Source organism: Staurois parvus, unplaced genomic scaffold (assembly GCF_062004578.1).
Source record: "Staurois parvus isolate SC_StPar_1 unplaced genomic scaffold, SC_StPar_1.0 ptg000140l, whole genome shotgun sequence".
NCBI classification, from domain to species: domain Eukaryota; kingdom Metazoa; phylum Chordata; class Amphibia; order Anura; family Ranidae; genus Staurois; species Staurois parvus.
In genome coordinates this window covers 2,531,556-2,554,000 of record NW_028317936.1, presented here as the reverse complement: position 1 = coordinate 2,554,000, position 22,445 = coordinate 2,531,556, and the positions used below count along the sequence as shown (strand labels likewise).

Sequence of the window (22,445 nt, the reverse complement as noted above, 5' to 3'; positions counted from 1 at the left end):
CTCTATGGCAGGGAAGGAGCAGCCCAGCTGGAAAGGCCTGGAAGCAGCCCCCAACACACCAACGGTACAGAAGAGAACCTTAGTGAGTACTCCCACACCCCCTGGAGGGATAGGGGAAAGGAGCACTCTGGTGGGAAACCAGATTTGCCACCTACCAGCAACTGTTCATCTCTTAAAGTGACAGAAACCAGATCCCCCTTTCAGGGATACCTCCAGATTGATGGGTGAAAAGGAAAAGTTAACCTAGATTGTAAGCTCCAAGGAGCAGGGCCCTCCTATCCCTCTTGTATTGTTGCTGTATTGTCTCCTGTTATATTGTAAAGCGCTGAGCAAACTGTTGGCGCTATAGAAATCCTGTATAATAATAATAATAATAACCTAGGGTCTGGGGTGGTACATTGGGAGAGGCTGGTTAGCTCTCCATCAGAGACTGTGCTGCAGAGAAGGCTTGTAAATAGTTCCAGGAAGTTGTCCTCGGTTTATCGGTTTCCTTGGGCATCCTATAAACACCTAGCTCTATCCCAGTTCAATTCCCCTAAATAAATAACAAAACCACAGTTCAAGGACTTATGTCTGACTCTGGATGCAAGTCTTGGTAAAGATGTGTGATGCCTGGCTGTGAAGGATTATAGGGGGACTCAAATCTTCTAGTGACTCCTAAGCGGGTACTGCTACATCTGTATGATTGAAGGCTGAACTTACTCTTTGCGTGCATGTTCCTGCGAGCTCCAAAGGATGGAAGAGTCTTAGGCAAAGTCCTGGAGGCAAGCATGAAAGGAGAAGGGAGCTAGAGAGCAGGAGGTCTTGAGAGACGAGTTCTAGAGGTGAGCATAAAGGCAGATGACAAGGGAGCTAGAGAGCAGGAGGTCTTGGGAGGAGCATAGAGAATGGTTTGGGTAAAATGTTGAGACAAGGTTGGTGAGCAATAGGTCTTTGGAGGAATGGAGAGGACAGTTTGGGTGGAAAGTTGAGAGAAGGTTGATGAGTAGGAGGACTTGGAAGGAACGGAGACGACAGTTCGGGTGATATGTTGAGACAAGGTTGATGACCTGGAGGTCTTGGGAGGAACTGAAAGGACAGTTCAGGTGATATGTTGGGAAAAGTTTGATTAGCTGGAGGTCTTGGGAGGAAGGAAGAGGACAGTTTGGGTGATATGTTGAGAAAAGTTTGATGAGCAGGAGGTCTTGGAAGGAATGGAGAGGACAGTTCGAGTGATATGTTGAGACAAGGTTGGTGAACAGGAGGTCTTGAAAGGAACAGAGCAGAAGGAACAGTTCAGGTGATATGTTGAGACAAGGTTGATGAGCAGGAGGTCTTGGGAGTAATGGAGAGGACAGTTTGGGTGGTATGTTGAGACAAGGTTGATGATCTGGAGGTCTTGGGAGGAACAGAGAGGACAGTTTGGGTGACATGTTAAGATAAGGATGACAAGCAGGATGTCTTGGGGGGTATAGAGAGGACAGTTTGGGTGATATATTGAGACCAGATTGGCGAGCAGGAGGTCCTGGAGCAGGGAAGAGAACAGTTTGGTTGGTATTTTAAAGCAAGGTTGGTGAGTCAGAGGTTGGCAGAGATGGGCACTGAGCGATAGGTAAATGAGTGACTCTGGTAGCAGCATTCATGATGGACTGAAGTGGTAGCCTATGTAAAAGGTAACCCAATGAGGAGGGAATTGCATTAGGTTAATGCAAGAGATAACCAAGGAGTGAATTTAATAGCTTTGTGGTGTCTTTGTTTAAGAAGGGATGTATTTTGGAGATTTTGCAGAGGTTGAGATGGTAAGATGTTGGGTCCATATGAGTTGATATGCAGTATGGCCCCCTTTTTATGCATGATTTTGCTTTCAGGAAGGCCCTACATAAATAGTATAAGACTGTGTTTACGGGGCTTTAACTGAATCATGGAATCAGTAAAGCCAATTTAAAAAACAGACAAAAAAACTGTACAATATCCTTATTTTATTATTTTTCTACATTTGTTCAGGGGCTAGTAGCACAGTTGAAGTTGATGGATCAAGAACACAAACTACCTTGGTCAACCTCTTGCCAGGAGTTGAATACCTTGTAAGCATCGTGTCCGTGAAAGGAAGTGAACAAAGCCAACCTGCTTCTGGTTCTCTGACCACAGGTACGTAGCTCCTAACTTGATGTCCCTGAAGCTCTGTTTGTTTTTGGTGCGTAAAAGAGAAGTTGAACATTTCAAAGAACTTTAGGAAGCGTTCTAAAAGAGGAGAGTACATCAAGGAACCCTCAGCTGTCCTCTCCTTTCTGTAGTGCCAGGAAGACTCCTTTGTCCAGGCCTGTTACAGTCAGGGTTCAGGATTGGAGACCAGTAGCTATAGCCAGTGGCGTTTTTAGCTCTTGTGCTGCTCTAAGCAACATTAAAATTGGGCACCACATGTACCTCTCACAACCCCTGCCGCAGCAGCCACTAAAATTGGGCACACCACCACCAGCAACCCCCCAGCATCCGCCACCACTAAAATTGGGCACCGCCCACCACCCCCAACACAAAACTCCCATCCCACCCCCAGACCCCGCCGCCACTAAAATTTGGTGGCCACCACCAGCACCCCCCAGACACCGATGCTGCCACACTCTGCCAAACTTTCCACCCCCTGGCCCCCCCACCCGCAGAAAGAGTTAGTCAAGCCACTAGCCTTAACCTCTCTGGAGCAAAGCCCAGTGTCTTCCTTCCTTGTGCAGGCAGCTTATACCATCCAGCAGCCTCATCAGATTCCATGGCAGAGCCTCACCAGGTCCCCAGACCCTCCCCCCCTTTAAAAATTGCCACCCTAGGCAAATACCTAGTTTTCCTTGCGGTAAATACACCGCTGGCTATAGCAGTAGAGAGGATCCCACTGGCCAGCAGGATAAGTATACAAGCAAGTCACCCTGGCAGATGACACGGGCTCACCTAAGGCACGGGGTCAAAGCACTAACTGGAATTCACCAGAGCTCCTGATGGTGTAGATGGATTGTGCTGCACGTTAGTACCAGCTTGCAGGATCGCCCCACCAGGAGGTGAGCTAGCAGGTAGGGATCAAGCAGAAGCGTAGACAGTAAACAAGCCAAAAGTCGGTAACAAGTGGTTGCAGGCTGGGATCAAGCAGAAATGTAGTCTGGGAGCGAGCCAAGGGTCAACAATGAATGGTTGCTGGTTGGGTTCAAGCAGAAGCTTAGTTGAGGAACAAGCCTAGGGTCAATAATGAGTGGTTGCAGGTTGGGTTCAAGCAGAAGCTTAGTTGAGGAACAAGCCAAGGGTGAATAATGAATGGTTGCAGCTTGGGTTCAAGCAGAAATGTAGTCGGGGAACCAGCCAAGGGTCAATAATGAATGGCTGCAGGTTGGGTTCAAGCAGAAGCTTAGTTGAGGAACAAGCCAAGGTTGAAAGATGAATGGTTGCAGCTTGGGTTCAAGCAGAAGCTTAGTCGGGGAACCAGCCAAAGGTGGGTAACTTGTGGTAGTGAAGATATAGGCAGCTGAAGGTATTTAAAGGAGCAAGATATCAACTGGAAACAGCACAATAATCTGGCAAACAGGAAGTGCAGAGACATGGCTTAAATCAGGAGGCTTAAGAGAGGAGCAAAGAGTTCAAGGTTCAGTAGAAACAAGAGACAAGGCAAGGATCAGAGAAGGAGCTGTCCAACGTCTCTACAAGAAGAGCTACAGTCAGACCCCACAGAGGTCGCAGGTGCAGCCCCTGACATGGACCCAAGTTGCTCCCACTTGAGGGGTACCCCAACTCCTCCTATGAGGGGGAGTAACCCTTAAAGTGAAAAAATAAATAAATAAATATATATATATATATATATATATATATATATATATATATATATATATATATATAAAAATCAAGCTGAGCTGGCACTCTAGGAGTCCTCCACCAAACAGCCCCCCGAAAAGACCCCAATGTACATACCACCATGACTTCATATGTTCTTTGCACTCCTATATAGTAACAACTATTTGTAGGTTGCATAGTAATGAGTTTTTCCATATGTTTGCATAGTAACCTCCAGAATGTGCTTATTTTCACACATCCAAAAAGATCAAACATGTTGAAACGCAACATGGTAACACAAGCCATAAAACAAAGCATCACTTCGAAGCTGTCCTCCAGGCAAACAACTAAACACATAGATGATATGCATATAAGGGAACACTTTTACCTGCCAAAGGATTTGTATTTCTGTCTATCCTGTCCTGATATTTACACACGTCCGTCACACAGCACATCCAGGCATAAAATACCACTTATGGATAAGGAATACAGTGGTGCCTCTTCTCCACCCCAAGCTTACTGACTGGACAGGGAGGAGAAGACTAACGAGGGCATCTCTCTGCTCACTCTGATCTCTCCTTCTATCAGCATGTTCTTCATATTTGCTATTTTGCAAATTCAACACATCTGATCGGCTCCTGGTCCTTCTCTTTCCTAGTCTGAGTGCAGCTGTATAGGGGATTGCAGGTGGCTAACCCAAGTCAAATTTAGCTATTTATATTTGAAGCATAAAACATTTTTAATTCTTTATTATTAAATGCAGAGCTACGTTAATTTGATCATTTTATATTTACTTAGAGTTTGGCTTCATTGAGGCACTATTCCTCCCACTGACACCAATGATGGAGCATTATTTTTCCCACTGACACCAATGATGGGGCATTATTCCTCCCACTGACACCAATGATGGGGCACTATTTCTCCCACTGACACCAATGATGGAGCACTATTCTTCCCACTGACACCAATGATGGGGCACTATTCCTCCCACTGATACCAATGATGGGGCACTATTCCTCCCACTGATACCAATGATGGAGCACTATTCTTCCCACTGACACCAATGATGGGGCTAAATTCCTCCCATTGATACCAATGATTAGGCACTATTCCTCCCACTGATACCAATGATTGGGCACTATTTCTCCCACTGATATTAATGGTGGAGCACTATTCCTCCCACTGATACCAATGATGGGGCACTATTCCTCCCACTGATACCAATGATGGGGCACTATTCCTCCCACCGATACCAATGATGGGGCACTATTCCTCCCATTGATACCAATGGTGGGGCACTATTCCTCCCATTGATACCAATGATGGGGCACTATTCCTCCCACTGACACCAATGATGGGGCACTATTCCTCCTATTGATACCAATAATGGGGCACTATTCCTCCCATTGATACCAATGATTAGGCACTATTCCTCCCACTGATACCAATGATTGGGCACTATTTCTCCCACTGATATTAATGGTGGAGCACTATTCCTCCCACTGACACCAATGATGGGGCACTATTCCTCCCACTGATACCAATGATGGGGCACTATTCCTCCCACTGACACCAATGATGGGGCACTATTCCTCCCACTGATACCAATGATGGGGCACTATTCCTCCCACTGACACCAATGATGGTGCACTATTCCTCCCACTGATACCAATGATGGGGCACTATTCCTCCCACTGATACCAATGATGGGGCACTATTCCTCCCACCGATACCAATGATGGGGCACTATTCCTTCCACTGATACCAATGAGGAGGCACTATTCCTCCCAGTGATACCAATTATGAGGTACTATTCCTCCCATTGCTACCAATGGTGGGGCATTATTCCTCCCATTGATACCAATGATGGGGCACTATTCCTCCCACTGACACCAATGATGGGGCACTATTCCTCCTATTGATACCAATAATGGGGCACTATTCCTCCCATTGATACTAATGATGGGGCACTATTCCTCCCACTGACACCAATGATGGGGCACTATTCCTCCCATTGATACTAATGATGGGGCACTATTCCTCCCATTGATACAAATAATGGGGCACTATTCCTCCCACTGACACCAATGATGGGGCACTATTCCTCCTATTGATACCAATAATGGGGCACTATTCCTCCCACTGACACCAATGATGGGGCACTATTCCTCCTATTGATACCAATAATGGGGCACTATTCCTCCCACTGACACTAATGATGGGGTACTATTCCTTCTTCTACTGATACCAATGATGGGACATTTTTTACTTCCACTGGTCACAGTCTAGCCCCCTAAAGTTGAAGGACAGTAAACTGGCTTATTTAGACAGTTTGGAGGCCTCCAAGATAGCTAATAAAATTAGCTTGCATTTTGCGTAATGGGCAATAATTGCAACTAACTTGGTTTAAAAATTAGATCATGGATATACAACCTAGTTAGTATAGATTATGAATGTCTTAGGGTTCTTAGAATAGCCATCCTCCGCCAGGGTTCCATGGAACCTTATGTTTCCTTCAGAGGTTGCTAGGGGTTCCTTGAGTTGTGGCTGTGGATTTACTTCCCTTATTAAGATGTATGCCTAGTGCCAGGGCCAACACCACTTGGAAGAGCCAGCTGCATGACACCCATAAACTTTTTAACTCTCTGTAAGGGACATTCTTTCCACCAATCACCAATGTAAGGAGCAATCTTTCCACTGACCACCAATGTAAGGGACATTCTTCCCACTGACCACCAATGTAAGGAGCATTTTTCCCACTGACCACTAATGTAAGGGACATTCTTCCCACTGATCACCAATGTAAGGGGCATTCTTCCCACTGACCTCCAATGTAAGAAACATTCTTCCCACTGATCACCAATGTAAGGGACATTCTTCCCACTGATCACCAATGTAAGGGACATTCTTCCCACTGACCACCAATGCAAGGAATATTCTTCCCACTGATCACCAATGATGGGGCACTATTTCTCCCACTGATACCAATGATTGGGCACTATTCCTCTCACTGATACCAATGATGGGGCACTATTCCTCCCACTGATACCAATGATGGGGCACTATTCTTCCCACTAATACCAACGATGGAGCACTATTCCTCCCACTGACACCAATGATGGGGCTAAATTCCCCCCATTGATACCAATGATTAGGCACTAATCCTTCCACTGACACCAACGAGGATGAACATTCTTCCCACTGACCACCAATGTCAGGGACATTCTTCCCACTTACCACCAATATAGGGGGCATTCTTCCCATTGACCACCAATGTAAGGGACATTCTTCCCTTCGATCATTAATGTAAGGAGCATTCTTCCCATTGATCAACAATATAAGGAGGACATTCTTCCCATTTACCACCAATGTAAGGGACATTCTTCCCACCGATCACCAATGTAAGGGACATTCTTCCCACTGACCCCAATGTAAGGAGCATTCTTCCCACCAATCACCAATGTAAGGAACATTCTTCCCACTGACCTCAAATGTAAGGGGCATTCTTCCCACTGACCTGCAATGCAAGGGACATTATTCCCACCAATGTAAGGGATATTCTTCCAACTGATCACCAATGTAAGGGACATTCTTCCCACTGACCACCAATGTAAGGGGCATTCTTCCCACTTACCACCAATGGAAGGGGAATTCTTCCCACTGACCACCACTGTAGGGAGCATTCTTCCCACTGATCACCAATGTAAGGGACATTCTTCCCACTGACCACCAATGTAAGGAGCATTCTTCCCACTGATCACCAATGTAAGGGACATTCTTCCCACCGATCACCAATGTAAGGACATTCTTCCCACTGACCACCACTGTAGGGAGCACTCTTCCCACTTACCTCCAATGTAAGGGTAATTTTTCCCACTGACCCCCAATAAATTGGTTTTAGCAGTAGTTCCTTGAGACCTAAAAATAATTTGGAGAGTTCCTCTAGGGTATAAAAGTTGAGAAAGGGTGCCCTAGATCATAAAGACCATCTGAAGTCAAAAGAATAACCGTAAGGATATGAACATGTAACAATGATATCTGTACTGGAACTGCTCATGTCATAAATCAGTTCTGCCAAGAAAGACACATTAACATTTTATTTGCCATTAGTGCAAATGCTTAACATGAGATATGTCATTTATTTTTCAGCCCTTGACAGTCCATCAGCACTTCGGGCCATCAATGTCACAGAGTCTGAGGCTTTAGCACTGTGGAAACCCTCTTTGGCTTCTGTGGACAATTATGTTATCTCCTACTCAGCAAAGAACGGTAAGTAGGTCGCTTCTGAGATATGGGCATTGAAGTGACCTGTTACATCTCTACTCATGCCCAGAAATCCCCCATGCATGCGCAATGTTCTGTTTTTGCATCGACATACTTCCTTAGTCTGTCCAGACAGTATCGTCACCTGTTGGCCGGACACCATTCACAGTCAGCTTAACCTCTTGGCACCGGCACCTCCCGGCCCTTTAAGAGTTTCAGGAGGCAAGACGGGGTTTTAGGGTCATGTGACCGTTGTGATTCACCATCACGGCGGTCACATGATTGGAAAAGGTCCCAATCAAAAGGGGACCTTTCCGGGAGCAGCGGACATATGTGCTGGGAGCGCGCGCTCTCAGCTCATATGTATCTTTTGATTGCACGCAAATATGCGGCCGCTCCGAGTCAAGGCCCAAATGCCGAGAGGCCGCATATTTGCGTGTGATCGGCGTCAAGGGGTTAAAGTGTTACTAAACCCACAACAGTAAAGTCAACCTGTATCTGCAGTAACCCACATGGAAGAAAAATATATTTGAAATATATTTTAAAAATATTCTTCCCAAATATATTGACAGATATTTGAAATGCTACAATTTTGGCCGTATTCAATATATTTCAAAGTATATTTCAATAAATATATATATATATATATATATACTGTATGTTGAAATGCGTTTTTTATATATTACAAAATATATGAAAAATATTTTTAAAAATATATATTTTTAAAATATATTCTTCAGATTTTTTTTAACATATAAAAAAGTAATTTTAACATATATTTTTACATAGTTTTGTAAATGCATTTCAAAAATGGACTAGGAAGATTTCTCAAAAAAAATCTCCTTTCTTTACCGCAGCTCCTGCTATGGATGTAACGGTTTCAGGAAACACAGTGGAAAACGATATTATTGGACTTCAGCCGGCTACGGAATACACACTAAAAATCTACGCTGTTAGAGGACTTCTTAGAAGCAAGGAAATCTCTACGACCTTCACAACCGGTGAGGCAACAATTTGGAGCCGAACTTTGATTTGTGGTTTTATTTTCAGGTTCATGTTCTGAAAATTAATTCCCACCCTTGTTTCACTTAAAGATACAACAAATACAGTAAATAGGAAACATAAAGCAGTAACTGAGCTTTAAAACAAGCTGTCACTGACCTCTGTAGCTATGAGCACTGTGAAGCAATCCTTTCTCAAATTTCAGAGCTGTAGCTGCAAGCACTGTGGAGCAATCCATTCTCAAATTTTAGAGCTGTAGCTGCAAGCACTGTGGAGCAATCCATTCTCAAATTTTAGAGCTGTAGCTGCAAGCACTGTGGAGCAATCCATTCTTAAATTTAGAGCTGTAGCTGCAAGCACTGGGGAGCAATCCATTCTCAAATTTTAGAGCTGTAGCTGCAAGCACTGTGGAGCAATCCATTCTCAAATTTCACAGCGAAAGCACTGAAGGTGTTAAATTGCAAGGTGTGTTTATCATGTCTGGCCCCACCTCCCCCTTAAAATATCAAACTGCTGTCTGTAAAGAGAAAAGAAAAGTTTGGTTGTAGACTTACCTCACACCCTTTCCAGCAACATCCCAGGGAATACAGAGCAGCCACATCTCTTGCATTGGAGTGTCATCTCATGAGATTTGACCTGATCTGCCTGCCCTGGAAATATTTCAGGAAGGATGGTGACACCACACCCAGCGATGGGAAGGACAGGATGAGGGAAGTGTGAAATCTCACTTTGTAGCATAACATTGGTGCATTTAGCACAGCATTTTTGCAGGGGGGGGGGAGGCCTGAACATTGTAAGTGCTTAAAAGTCTCCAACCTTTCCCCCTCCAAATAGTGACTCAGCAGCTCAGCTCCCCTTGCACCCCACCCCCCAACAATGACCCAGCAGGCAGCTCAGCTCCCCTTGCACCCCCCCCCAACAGTGGCTCAACAGCTCAGCTCCCCTTGCACCCCCCAAAAATGACCCAGCAGCTCAGCTTCGACTTGCCCCCCAACAGTGACTCAGCAGCTGAGCTCCCCTTGCCTCCCCTCAACAGCGACTCAACAGTCAGCTCCCTTTGTCTGCCCAACAGTGACTCAGCAGATCAGCTCCCTACATCCCCCCCCAACAACGACCCAGCAGCTCATCTTCCCTTGCCCCCCCCCCCCCAACAGTGACTCAGCAGCTCAGCTCCCTTCCCCCCCAACAGTGGCTCAGCAGCTCAGCTCCCTTTGCCCCCACAACACTAACTCAGCAGCTCAGCTCCCCTTCCCCTCCAACAGCAACTCAACAGTTCAGTTCCCTTTGTCAGCCCAACAGTAACTCAGCAGCTCAGCTTCCTTTGCCCCCCCCCCCCCCCGAAACAGCGATTCAGCAGCTCAGCTCCCTTTGCCCCCCCCCCCAACAGTGACTCAGCAACCAAGCTCTCCTGGCTTTGCCATTCTAATCAGTGGTACAACAGTCTTCCAGTCCTCTAATCTCTAGTGAACACACAAAGCAGAGTCTCTGAGAACGGGGGTGAGGTGGGGGGCAAAGTGAGCTGAGCCGCTGAGAGAACAGCTTGAATGACTTCAAGGAATTGCCACAATGGCGATCCACGCCACAGATACTTTGCCTGTAGTTATTTGTATCTTTCTCATTCCACGCAGCAGCACTCATTCAGTTTAATTTGTTGCAGAACTTTTCCTCGATTGATGGATTGTCTCCAATGTACGACGGAGAAATCGTTCATGTAGCAACACCACGGCTTCATAAAAAATAAATATAGAAATTTAAAAAAAAAAAAAAAAAAAAAAAAAGCTTGATAGCTCAACAAGACACTTTAACTCTCGCGGATGGTATTTTATTTGCCCTCCGCATTTCGTTTCTTGTTGTCAAAAAAAAGGATTTATCTGTTTGACGAGAAGCGGGTTTTTGCTGCGCCTCTTGATACCATGATTGAGCTGGAGGGTTATTTTGACAGAAACACATAAATGCACAAAACCAGGTGTCAACAAGCGGGATCTGGAGGCATTTAAAAAAAGGAGATTATCCCGCTTTGGCAGCTGAAAGTAAGCAAACCTGTAATTGCTTTCTGTTGTTAATGGGAAATTCTCTGCACAAATACATTTAATGATTAATAGCTCTACGAGGAAACGGCTCTTCAAAATAAAACCTTACAACAACGGCGAGGCTTTTAAAGCGGAAAAAACTGAAACGTTGAAAAAAAAAAACGAAATTGGTAGCGGATAGGTAATAATGGTGGATGAGAATCGGGATGTACACTGAGAGCAACACACAAGTATTGTTCCGCTGGCCTTTCCACATACATGACCTTTAATGGCCCCACTCTTAGTCCGTAGGGTTCAATATTGAGTTGGCCCCACCCTTTGCAGCTATAACAGCTTCAACTCTTCTGGGAAGGTGTCTATGGGAAGGTTGGACCATTCTTCCAGAAGCACATTTGTCAGGTCAGGCACTGATGTCGGGGGAGGAGGCCTGGCTCGCAGTCTCCGCTCTAATTCATCCCAAAGGTGTTCTATGGGGTTGAGGTCAGGGATCATGGGGCCCCTGTGTCCTTGCCCAAACTCAGGACTCTGTGCAGGATTGTCAAGTTCCTCCACCCCAAACTGGCTCCTCCATGTCTTTATGGACCTTGCTATGTTCACTGGTGGGCAGTCATGTTGGAACAGGAAGGAGCCATCCCCAAACTCTTCCCACAAAGTTGGGGGCATGAAATTGTCCAAAATGTCACTTTAAGAGTTCCCTTCACTGAAACTAAGGGGCCAAGTCCAACCCCTGAAAAATAACCCCACACTATAATCCCCCCTAGGGGCGGACTGACAACTCATGGGGCCTCCGGGCAATAGGGGATCATGGGGCCCCTGTGTCCTTGCCCAAACTCAGGACTCTGTGCAGGATAGTCAAGTTCCTCCACCCCAAACTGGCTCCTCCATGTCTTTATGGACCTCGCTTTGTGCACTGGTGTGCAGTCATGTTGGAACAGGAAGGGGCCATCCCCAAACTCTTCCCCCAAGTTGGGAGCATGAAATTGTCCAAAATGTCGCCTTAAGAGTTCCCTTCCCTGGAACTAAAGGGCCAAGCCCAACCCCTGAAAAACAATCACACATCATAATCCCCCCTCCAGCAAGCTCTACACTTGGCACAATGCAGTCAGGCAAGTACTGTTCTCGTGGCAACCGCCAAACCCAGACACGTCCATCGGATTGCCAGATAGAGAAGCGTGATTGGTCACTCCAGAGAACACGTCTCCACTGCTCTAGAGTCCAGTGGCTTTACACCACGGCATCCGACGCTTTGCATTGCACTTGGTGATGTAAGGCTTGGATGCAGCTGCTCGGCCATGGAAACCCATTCCATGAAGCTCTCTACACACTGTTGTTGGGCTCATCTGAAGGCCACACCAAGTTTGGAGGTCTTTAGCTATTGACTCTGCAGACAGTTGGCGACTTCTGCGCACTGTGCGCTTCAGGATGCGCTGACCCCTCTCTGTCATGTGACGTGGCCTACCACTTGGTGGCTGAGTTGCTGTTGTTCCCAGTTGCTTCCAATTTGTTATAATACTGCTACTAACTGGGGGGTCCCAATACTTTTGGCAATATAGTGTATATAAGGGTGCCGGGATAATTTAAATCCTATGTGCATATGTTGGGGTTGCATCATCCTGGCTGGAAAAAGTCATGCAGTGCTTAGGGTGAAGGTGCAAAACTTTACACCCCTCCCCCAGGGGGTAAGGCCAATATTGTTGCAGCATGTGCTGAAATAGTGCCAGGGCCACCAATGGGGGGGTAGAGCCTGCCTTCTTTTACAGGACCCATCAGTTTAGCAGGGGGGGCTGTGGGCAGAGAAGGGACTGTGTTAACTCCTTGGGCACATGCACAGTAATCAGACGGGCCCTCTCTTCTGGAGCCCAATCACTTCAGCAGCAAGGGTTGGGGACGGGGAGGGGAGTATTTACTTATTTATGTAAGTAGGTGAAGTAATCTCCATGGCAGAGAAGATTACTCCACGTTGATGTGGGCAAGAGTATCTTCAGCACACTTCTGGCCCTGTGGTTGTGGGGGGTCTGTGCATGGGGGCCCATGGGCTGTGGCTCCCAGAAGTTAAATAAAAGTTCATGGGACCTAATCACTTCAGCAGCAGAGAGGAGCAATTTACATATTTTTGGGAGCAGGTGGAGTAATCCCCATCGGCAGAGAAGATTACTTCATGTTGGTGAGGTTAAGAGCCTCTTCGCCACATCCCTGGTCCTGTGGTCATGGGGGGGGGGTCTGTACATGGGGGGGGGGGGGCATGGGCTGTGGCTCCCAGAAGTTAAATAAAAGTTCATGGGACCCAATCACTTCAGCAGAGAGGAGCAATTTACTTATTTTTGGGAGCAGGTGGAGTAATCCCCATCGGCAGAGAAGATTACTTCATGTTGATGAGGTTAAGAGCCTCTTTGCCACATCCCTGGTCCTGTGGTCATGGGGGGAGCATGGACTGTGGCTCCCAGCAGTTAAAGTTCCTGGGGCCCCATCAGTTCAGCAGGGGTCAGAGACAGAGAGGGGACTAATTACTTCTTTTCAGAAGTAGGTGGAATAATCCCCGTGGCAGGAATGATTACTCTATGTTGATGAGGACAAGGGCCTCTTACTCACAACCCTGACCCTGTGGTTGTGGGGGTCTGTGGGTGGGGGGGCTTATCGAAATCTGTGATAGTTACTGGGAATGTGGCAACTGCTAGCACCCCCTGCTGCCTTAGAAACCACTGACAGTGGGAAGCTGTCATATATAAAATCAGGGGTCGAATGGGCAGAAGTTTGCATGTTCAAATACCCGAACAGCAAAATTTTGGTCCAAACTGTTGACTCATCTAAACCCAAAGAGGGGGTTCGTTTGGGCCCTGTCAGACAGTATGGGACTTCATGATTCATAATGGTGGCTCTGGGTGTTCTTATTAAACAGTTCAATAGCGGTGTACATGCTGTCCCGTAAAAAAATATAGGGCTAAGAGGAAGAAATTCCTTGTCATTGGTGTCAGGAAACACATACCCCAGTATCAGTGATGTTACTGGAAGATAAAAATGCCTCTGCATTGATGGCTCAGTGGAAGGTAAAAATGCTCCTGTGTCAATGGTGCCACTGGAGGGAAAAAATGCCCCTAAGGTAGTGGTGTCGATGAAAGGAACAAAAAATGCCACTGGAAGGAAAATATGCCCCATGTCAATGGTAGCCTTGGAAGGGCTGAGTCAGAGGTGACTTGCATTCAATAAAGGACAACTTATATTCTTAAAGAGTAGCACGAGGCAAGTCTTCAAAGTAACTCTGTCCACCATTGGTCCAGGGGGCAGAAAGGGAGGGAACTCCATCAAGTGGGGGTCCATGAATTAGTCAAAAACATGGTAGAGATTCTAACTTATTCCTTCTCTATGAAAAGTATTCTAAATTGCTGTATGTGTTCCCAACTAAATACATTTCTCCTGAGCTCCTGTCTCAGCAATCACCATCAGTATTCCCCAAAGAGAGGTTCTATTTTTTCCCCACTACTGTCTCCCTGATAATATTTTATAACGAAAACAGATAATGGTTTATAAATAATTGTAAATGTCGTTGCTTTATACACATCTCTGGTGGTACAGCATGTGAAACAGGGGCGGACTGACAACTCATGGGGCCCCCGGGCAATAGGGGATCATGGGGCCCCTGTGTCCTTGCCCAAACTCAAAAAAGCCTATGAAAAAGGTACCAGGGGCATCTCATGGGGCCCCCTACTGACCCCAGGCCCTCAATAGGGGATCATGGGGCCCCTGTGTCCTTGCTCAAGCTCAAAAAAGCCTATGAAAAAGGTACCAGGGGCATCTCATGGGGCCCCCTACTGACCCTGGGCCCTTGGGCAGTGCCCGAGTTTCCAAATGGTCAGTCCTCCCCTGATGTGAAACATGTTACAGTTATCTATAGCAACCTTTCTCAACCTTTTTTACCTCTGACCAGACCTGGGAAACTTGCAGCTACATCTGGCCTTTTTGCTATCCCTTGATGCCTACACTGTTGGCATGGCTCTCTAAGCCTGTCAGCTTCCTCGCTGAGGTTTACGTACTTTGGGGCCTCCCAAAGTCCAAAATTAATACAGAGGAAAATTAAGTTTGGTCCTCCACAGCAATCTAAGTTTCTAATGTGGTCCCTTGGAAAAATGAATTGCCCACGCTTGCCCCAGAGGAACCCTAGAAATAATTTTCAAGTCTCAGGAAACCCCTGCTAAAATAATTCAGTTGGGGTTCATTGGGAAAAATGCTCCTTACATTAATGGTTATGGAAAGGAATGCCCTCCTTTGCACATCAGTGTCATCTCACTGGCTCTGCCAAGTGGTGTTGGCCCCAGCACTAGAGTGACTTTAGAACTAGAACTACACAAGCATTATCAAATGGGAGGTCAATCATCCACAACTCAAGGAACGCCTATTAAACTCTTGAAGGACACTAGGGTTTCACGGAAACCTGGTTGAGAATGGCTGATCCAAAGTATAGAGTTATATGTCCATTAAATCAAGTATTCTTAAGGGGGAGTTTAATGGTAGATGCATTTTAAGAATGGCTGCATTCATATATTAACTGAGCCAAGTGCACAGTCATCTCTGAACTTTTTCGGCTGCTGTTCAATAACATCTGTGCTGGTGGGTGATGGTCTGTTGCATACGTGGCCACAGCAAGCAGCAGGAGCATCCCTAACATGGACTAGCCTTCTGCGCACACCAGACCCTGTAGTTTTCACTCTCTCAATGTGTAGGTGGTAGCCAGAGACTGCACCCTCTTTCCACCCTCCTGGTTGTGCGACCTTACCCACTTACTCACAGGGGTATCCAGATTCTGGCCCCCCCATCCTTCCAGGGCTCAGCAACCAGGTGACACCAAGGACACTCTTTGTCATGTACCTTGGTTGGAGGCTGAACTGATGAGAGGGGTTCCCTTGCAGCTCTGGTCCAAGAACCCCTGAAGGTGGTGAGGTACAAGGCTCAAAGAAGGACAGGTACTGGTAGCTTGGCAGCAGGTAACTGCCAGGAATAGAGACGTAGTCAGGATGTGCCAGGGTCATACATGATGAGGCAGAAGCTTGGTCAGGTAGCAGGCCGGGGTCAGTACCAAGGAAGCAGGCTAAGCAAGGTCCACGTATGTTGGTTGGAGGCTGAAGTGGCGAGAGGGCTTCCCCTGTGGCTCTGGTCCAAGAACCCCTGAAGGTGGTGAGGTACAAGGCTCAAAGAATGACAGGTACTGGTAGCTTGGCAGCAGGTAACTGCCAGGAATAGAGACGTAGTCAGGATGTGCCAGGGTCATACATGATGAGGCAGAGGCTTGGTCAGGTAGCAGGCCGGGGTCAGTACCAAGGAAGCAGGCTAAGCAAGGTCCACGTATGTTGGTTGGAGGCTGAAGTGGCGAGAGGGTTTCCCTTGTGGTTCTGGTCCAAGCACCCCTAAAGGTGGTGACAGAGGTACAAGGCTCAAAGAAGCACAGGTGCCAGTAGCTTGGTGGCAGCTAACCTCCAGTGTTATAGACGTAGTCAGGATGTGCCAGGGTCATACATGATGAGGCAGAAGCTTGGTCAGGTAGCAGGCCGGGGTCAGTACCAAGGAAGCAGGCTAAGCAAGGTCCACGTATGTTGGTTGGAGGCTGAAGTGGCGAGAGGGCTTCCCCTGTGGCTCTGGTCCAAGAACCCCTGAAGGTGGTGAGTTACAAGGCTCAAAGAAGGGCAGGTACTGGTAGCTTGGCAGCAGGTAACTGCCAGGAATAGAGACGTAGTCAGGATGTGCCAGGGTCATACATGATGAGGCAGAAGCTTGGTCAGGTAGCAGGCCGTGGTCAGTACCAAGGAAGCAGGCTAAGCAAGGTCCACGTATGTTGGTTGGAGGCTGAAGTGGCGAGAGGGCTTCCCTTGTGGTTCTGGTCCAAGCACCCCTAAAGGTGGTGACAGAGGTACAAGGCTCAAAGAAGCACAGGTGCCAGTAGCTTGATGGCAGCTAACCTCCAGTGTTATAGACTTAGTCAGGATGTGCCAGGGTCATACATGATGAGGCAGAAGCTTGGTCAGGTAGCAGGCCGGGATCAATACCAAGGAAGCAGGCTAAGCAAGGTCCATGTACGTTGGTTGGAGGCTCCAGTCAGAGCACCCCTGAAGGTGGTGACAGAGGTACAAGACTCAAAGAAACACAGGTGCCAGTAGCTTGGTAGCAGGTAACTTCCAGGGTTAGAGATGTAGTCCCTATGAGCCAGGGTTCATTGGTGCCAAGCTGCCTATTTAAAGGAGACCCTGGTGTGTGCTAATCACTGGGTGTTCTTCAGCTCCCCCGTGACCTGTATTCCTGCTCATGATGGCTAATCTCCCATTGCTGACCCGGCTAGTTCCTGGCCTTGCTCTGTGGATTTGGATACCAACTTCATCTTGCCTCTGACTTTTTGTTTTTATACAATGTAGACACCCTTAGGCACAGTAAATATGACGTGTTAGATAACAAATACATACTTTCTGATTTTACAGCATTGGATGGCCCTAGAGATCTAGCTGCAAGTGAAATCCAGGCCGACTCAGCGCTGGTCACGTGGAGACCCCCAAGATCCATTATTACCGGTTTCTTGCTGATCTATGAGTCTGTAGATGGAACAGTCAAGGTAATTTAATGTCGTCCTTAAAATACCTTATCGTGCAGCTTTGATATGTTTATTTCATCGTGTTACCTGCTCATCAAAAGCATGAATGTCGACAGTCAGTTTTTTTTTTTTTTTTTCACAAATGCCTAAATAGCTTGAGACACTAATACCAAAATAGCTTCAGAAGTGTTAATTATTTTAGCAATGATTCATCCCAGAAGGTGAACAATTTGCTGCTTTTTTTTTTGACCTGAAAGAACTTCTGCAGAAAGCTTCGGGCTGCTGTCTGAGATCAGAAATTCCGATATTGTGGGTGCGGTGACATTACTACACACAATTTACAGTTTTCCACCCTGCATTAATTTCTTTTGTGTTAGATTTTTGAGTATATACTAGAATATTTGCTAAAATGCAGACAATATTGCCACCTTGAATCCTTATTTGCTAAAGTGTAAATGTTTATTGCCCCCTAGCATCCTTCATTGCTAGGACACAGGCGGCTAGTGCCCCTTAGGATGCTCCGTTGCTTAGAAGCAGGCAACTATTTTTGTTTATCATCCTCTGTTGCTAGGATGTAGATGATTATTGTCCCCTAGTGTCCTTGGTTGCTAGGATGCAGGCAGATATTACCACCTAACCTAGCATACTCTGATGCTAGAACACAGGCAGGTATTGGTCTCCGGCATCCTCAGCTGCTTGAACACAGTTGGCTATGACTGCCTAGGGTTATCTTTTGCTAGGATGAAGGTAGCAATTGCTGCCTAGCATCCTTTTATACTAGGATGTAGGCATCTATTGCCACCTAGCATCCTCTGTTGCTAGGGCACAGGCAGTTGTTGCCCCCTTGCATCCTCTGTTGCTAGGACAGAGATGGCTGTTTCCACCTAGCATTCTTCGTTGCTAGAACACAGGCAGCTATTGGTCCCTAGCGTCCTCAGCTTCTTGGATGCAGGTGGCTATAACTGCCTAGTATCCTCCTTTGCTAGGGTGCAGACAGTTATAGCCACCTGCATCCAAGAAACTGGGGACGCTAGGGACCAATAGCTACCTGCCTGTGTTCTAGCAATGAAGGATACTAGGTGGCAACAGCCGTCTCTGTGCTAGCAATTAAGGAGGCTAGGGGGCAACAACTGCCTGTGCCCTAGCAACAGAGGATTCTAGGTGGAAATAGATGCTTGCATCCTAGTATAAAAGGATGCTAGGCAGCAACTGCTACTTTCATCCTAGCAAAGGAGAACCCTAGGCAGTCATAGCCAACTGTGTTCAAGCAGCTGAGGATGCTAGAGGCCAATACCGGCCTGTGTTCTAGCATCAGACGCAGGCCACAATTACTAATTCACTGTTTCTAGGACGCAGGTATCTACTTTCCCCTCTGTTGCTAGGACACAAACTGTGGTTGACACCTAGCTTCCTTAGTTGCTCGGATGTAGATGGCTATTAATACTTAGAAGCCTCCATTGCTAGATTGCAGACAGCTATTGCCTCCTGGCCTTCCCATTGCTTGGGTGCAGGTGGTTACCACTGCCTGGGGTCCTTCCTTGCTTAAATGCAGGCATCTATTGCTGCCTGGTGTCCTCCATTGTTAAGGCACTGGTGGCTTTTGCATCTTCCACTGCTAGGACGCAAGTGACTATTGCTGCCTACCCCTACCCCCTCTGTGTAACTCAGTCGGGGGTATTTTTTTTATTTTTTTGCTTGAAGAACGTTAAACAGAAGAGGGGTTAGGACATGGAATACTCCAAAATGCTGCACAGTAACAAGAGGACACTTTTCTAGGCTCACACTCCAGAACAGGGAAATGGCCAGTACTGTAAGACCCTGTGAGAGCCTCCTCAGTCCTTCGCTACCTCTTGCACTTATATTCCAACAGGACCCACAGTCACCAAGAATCAGTATAGGGTCATTACTCACAAGTCCCCGGGACAGTTGCACACCTTCCAGCTTCCTACAGACATCTGTGAGGGAGATAATACTTCTCCAGACCTGATCCCTTATGGAGAAGACCCACACCCAGCTCCTTAGGAAGACCACTCCAGGCCCTCAGCTTTGACACTGCTGGGGCCTCAGCTCCAGAGTCAATAGGCTACCTCAGATGGGCAAAAGGGGCAGAAGCCTCCACCCCCCCCCCTTTCCCAAGGTTTGGAACCCTCATGGGGAGAGACAACAATCTCTCCAGGGCTTCAGACTAGTTACCACCTTCTGGGCACTCCTCTACAAGGATTGGCCAGGCCCAGGGGTGGACTGACCATTTGGAAACTCGGGCACCGCCCGAGGACCCGGGGCCAGTAAGGGGCCCCATGAGATGCCCCTGGTACCTTTTTCATAAGCTTTTTTGAGTTTGGGCAAAGACACAGGGACCCCATGATCCCCTTTTGCCCGGGGGCCCCATGAGTTGTCAGTCCGCCCCTGGCCATGCCATGATAAATATTCAGGCTGGTCAATTGAAACACCCTCCCTATGTTCTCAAAGCTTCTTCCAGAGTCAGAGAAAAGCAATCAAACTCCAAGCCTGTGGAACCCCAGAACAGACCAGAACAATGATTGCTCCATTGACTACAAAAGAAGCCAAAAACAAAATTTTCTTAGCATCCTATGCTTGGAGGGTGCTGCATCTGTTACTAGCATGCAGGCATCTATTGCTGTCTTGTGTCCTCCATTGCTGGGATGCAGGCAGTTGTTACCCCCTAGCCATCTTAATTACCTGAACACAGGCAACCCTTGCTATCTAGCAACCTCCATTGCTAGGATGCAGGTGGCCATTGCTGCTTAGCATCCTCCATTGTGATGACTCAGGCAGCTGTTGTACTCCAATAAAAATGCTCCATATGCAGGACCTCAGAGACAGATATTTCTTCCTTTTTCTTTTCACAAATCTGGACGCAGCAAAAATTTATATGGGCCCTTTAGAAGAAATACGTCTATGTTCAGATCTGTAAAAAAAAAATGTTCACTGATAAAAACAGGATACAAGCCATAAAAGTCACACCACTTATCATGTGTTCCGAAGTGTATGGAATAAAAAAAAAAATCTATGGGTGTCCTAGTAATGATTTCCATACAGACCACTGGTAGCTTTTCTAAATATTGTAAGTGGACACGAACAGTAGTAGGAGGCTTGTTACTTCACGTGACGTCCCATTAATATAATATGTCATATGGTAAACATATGGAACAATTAGACCAGCGGACCAAGTTGTGTGGGTTTATTAGTTTTTTTAGAAGGCTATTGACGTGATGCCAAAGAACATACTTTCAAAGCCTCCCTAGAAAGAGAACTCCGCAAAGCTTTTGACTGGTTGTCATCTGCTGCTGGGGAATGTTTGGAAATGATTTGAAAAATTAACACCTCGCCATATTTCTGTGTCAACGTCGAAAGTCTTTTTTGAAGTTTTTATGGTTGACTTTTTTTTTTTTAACATTTTCAGAAGTTCCCTTCACTTTTTTTTTTGAGGGCTTTTAGCATAATTATCCAAAGTTTACACAACGTTGAGGAGAATTATTCAACGTCTGGGTCTTTATTTAAAAAAAAAAGAGATGGTAAAAGTGCAGTAACCCATAGTGATCCAAACGTTAGCTCTGACGTGCCATCGTGGTGAAAGTTAACCTTTATTTTTTTCCCAGAAAATAGAACGTGACAGATTGGTCCCATATGTTCTTCTTGCTTTTACGTAAACCCAATCACTGAACTCTTACATAAACTTTAACATGTCATTTCAAAGTCATTCTTTTTAATTTTTTTAAGTACAGTAAATGTAAACTGAAAATCTATTTTTCAGTATGTTTGACAGCTCTCATCAAGGGCTTTCAGCGGGGAGTACAAGTGGCATATTATATAATACTTGGTCCATTGTTGGTGCAATGAGGAAGCCTACCCTGAGTTTTGGGTTCTACATGTTTTATTCCAACTTGACAACACTCATCAAGGGCTTCAATATATTACACTTGTTCCACTGTTGACCTAAGGAGGAAGCCCGTCATGGGTTTTGGGTTATATATTTTTTAACCACTTCCTGTCCGGACACTTTTACCCCCTTCCTGTCCAGGGCAATTCTCAGCTTTCAGCGCTATCACACTTTGAATTACAATTGCAATACTGTACCCATATGAATTTTTTACCATTTTTTTGAGACAGATAAAGCTTTATTTTGGTGGAATTTTTATTTTTTTTTGGTATGCAAATGAAAAAGTCCAAACCCATATAGGATGTAAAAGCAATCATTTCTCCTTCTCTCTGTCTGCATTCTTGCAGCCATTGAAAAATACTGAGTGAGCTGTGATTGGTCACAGCTTGTCACATGGTACAAGGCTGTTGTGAATAGCCTTGTACCATGTGACCTCTGTGATCATTCACAGATTTCACACGTAGTAAGCAATGATGTCACAAGTGACATCTTGCTTACTACTTTGCATGTGATCACTGACTGGCCAATCAGTGATCACATGATCGGGATCCCGTCCAACGATCGGTGTTTCACTGTGTCCGGAGGACAGAGCGGGCAATGGATCACGGTGCTGCGCACTCCCAGGGAGCGCGCACAGCTAGAAATGGCGGGCGCCATTTATGAACGGCAACCCGCCCCTGGAGTGCCACCATCCTGCCGTTTATAAACAGCAGGCGGACAGCAAGTGGTTAACACGTAATTCCAACTCTTTTTTTTTTAATGACTAAGCGTGGCCATATATTATGCTTGGTTTACACTTGGCATGAAGAGAAAGCCTGGCTTGGGTTTTTGTTTAAATATATTTTAACGTGTTATTCCAAGAGGTTTTTTTTTGTATATCAATTAAGTATATGTAAAC

General features: G+C 46.3%; 1 protein-coding gene across 5 annotated transcripts in view; it reads left to right on the top strand.

Annotated features, from left to right (window-relative positions):
* TNC (tenascin C) overlaps positions 1-22,445 on the top strand; it is a 253,590-nt gene that overhangs the window by 166,548 nt on the left and 64,597 nt on the right. For all 5 annotated transcript variants that reach the window (XM_089673551.1, XM_089673552.1, XM_089673553.1 and 2 more), the window contains 4 exons: positions 1,984-2,127; positions 7,933-8,052; positions 8,904-9,047; positions 17,537-17,667. In XM_089673551.1, coding sequence (XP_089529677.1) covers positions 1,984-2,127; positions 7,933-8,052; positions 8,904-9,047; positions 17,537-17,667 — 539 coding nt within the window. The remainder of the gene's footprint in view (positions 1-1,983; positions 2,128-7,932; positions 8,053-8,903; positions 9,048-17,536; positions 17,668-22,445) is intronic.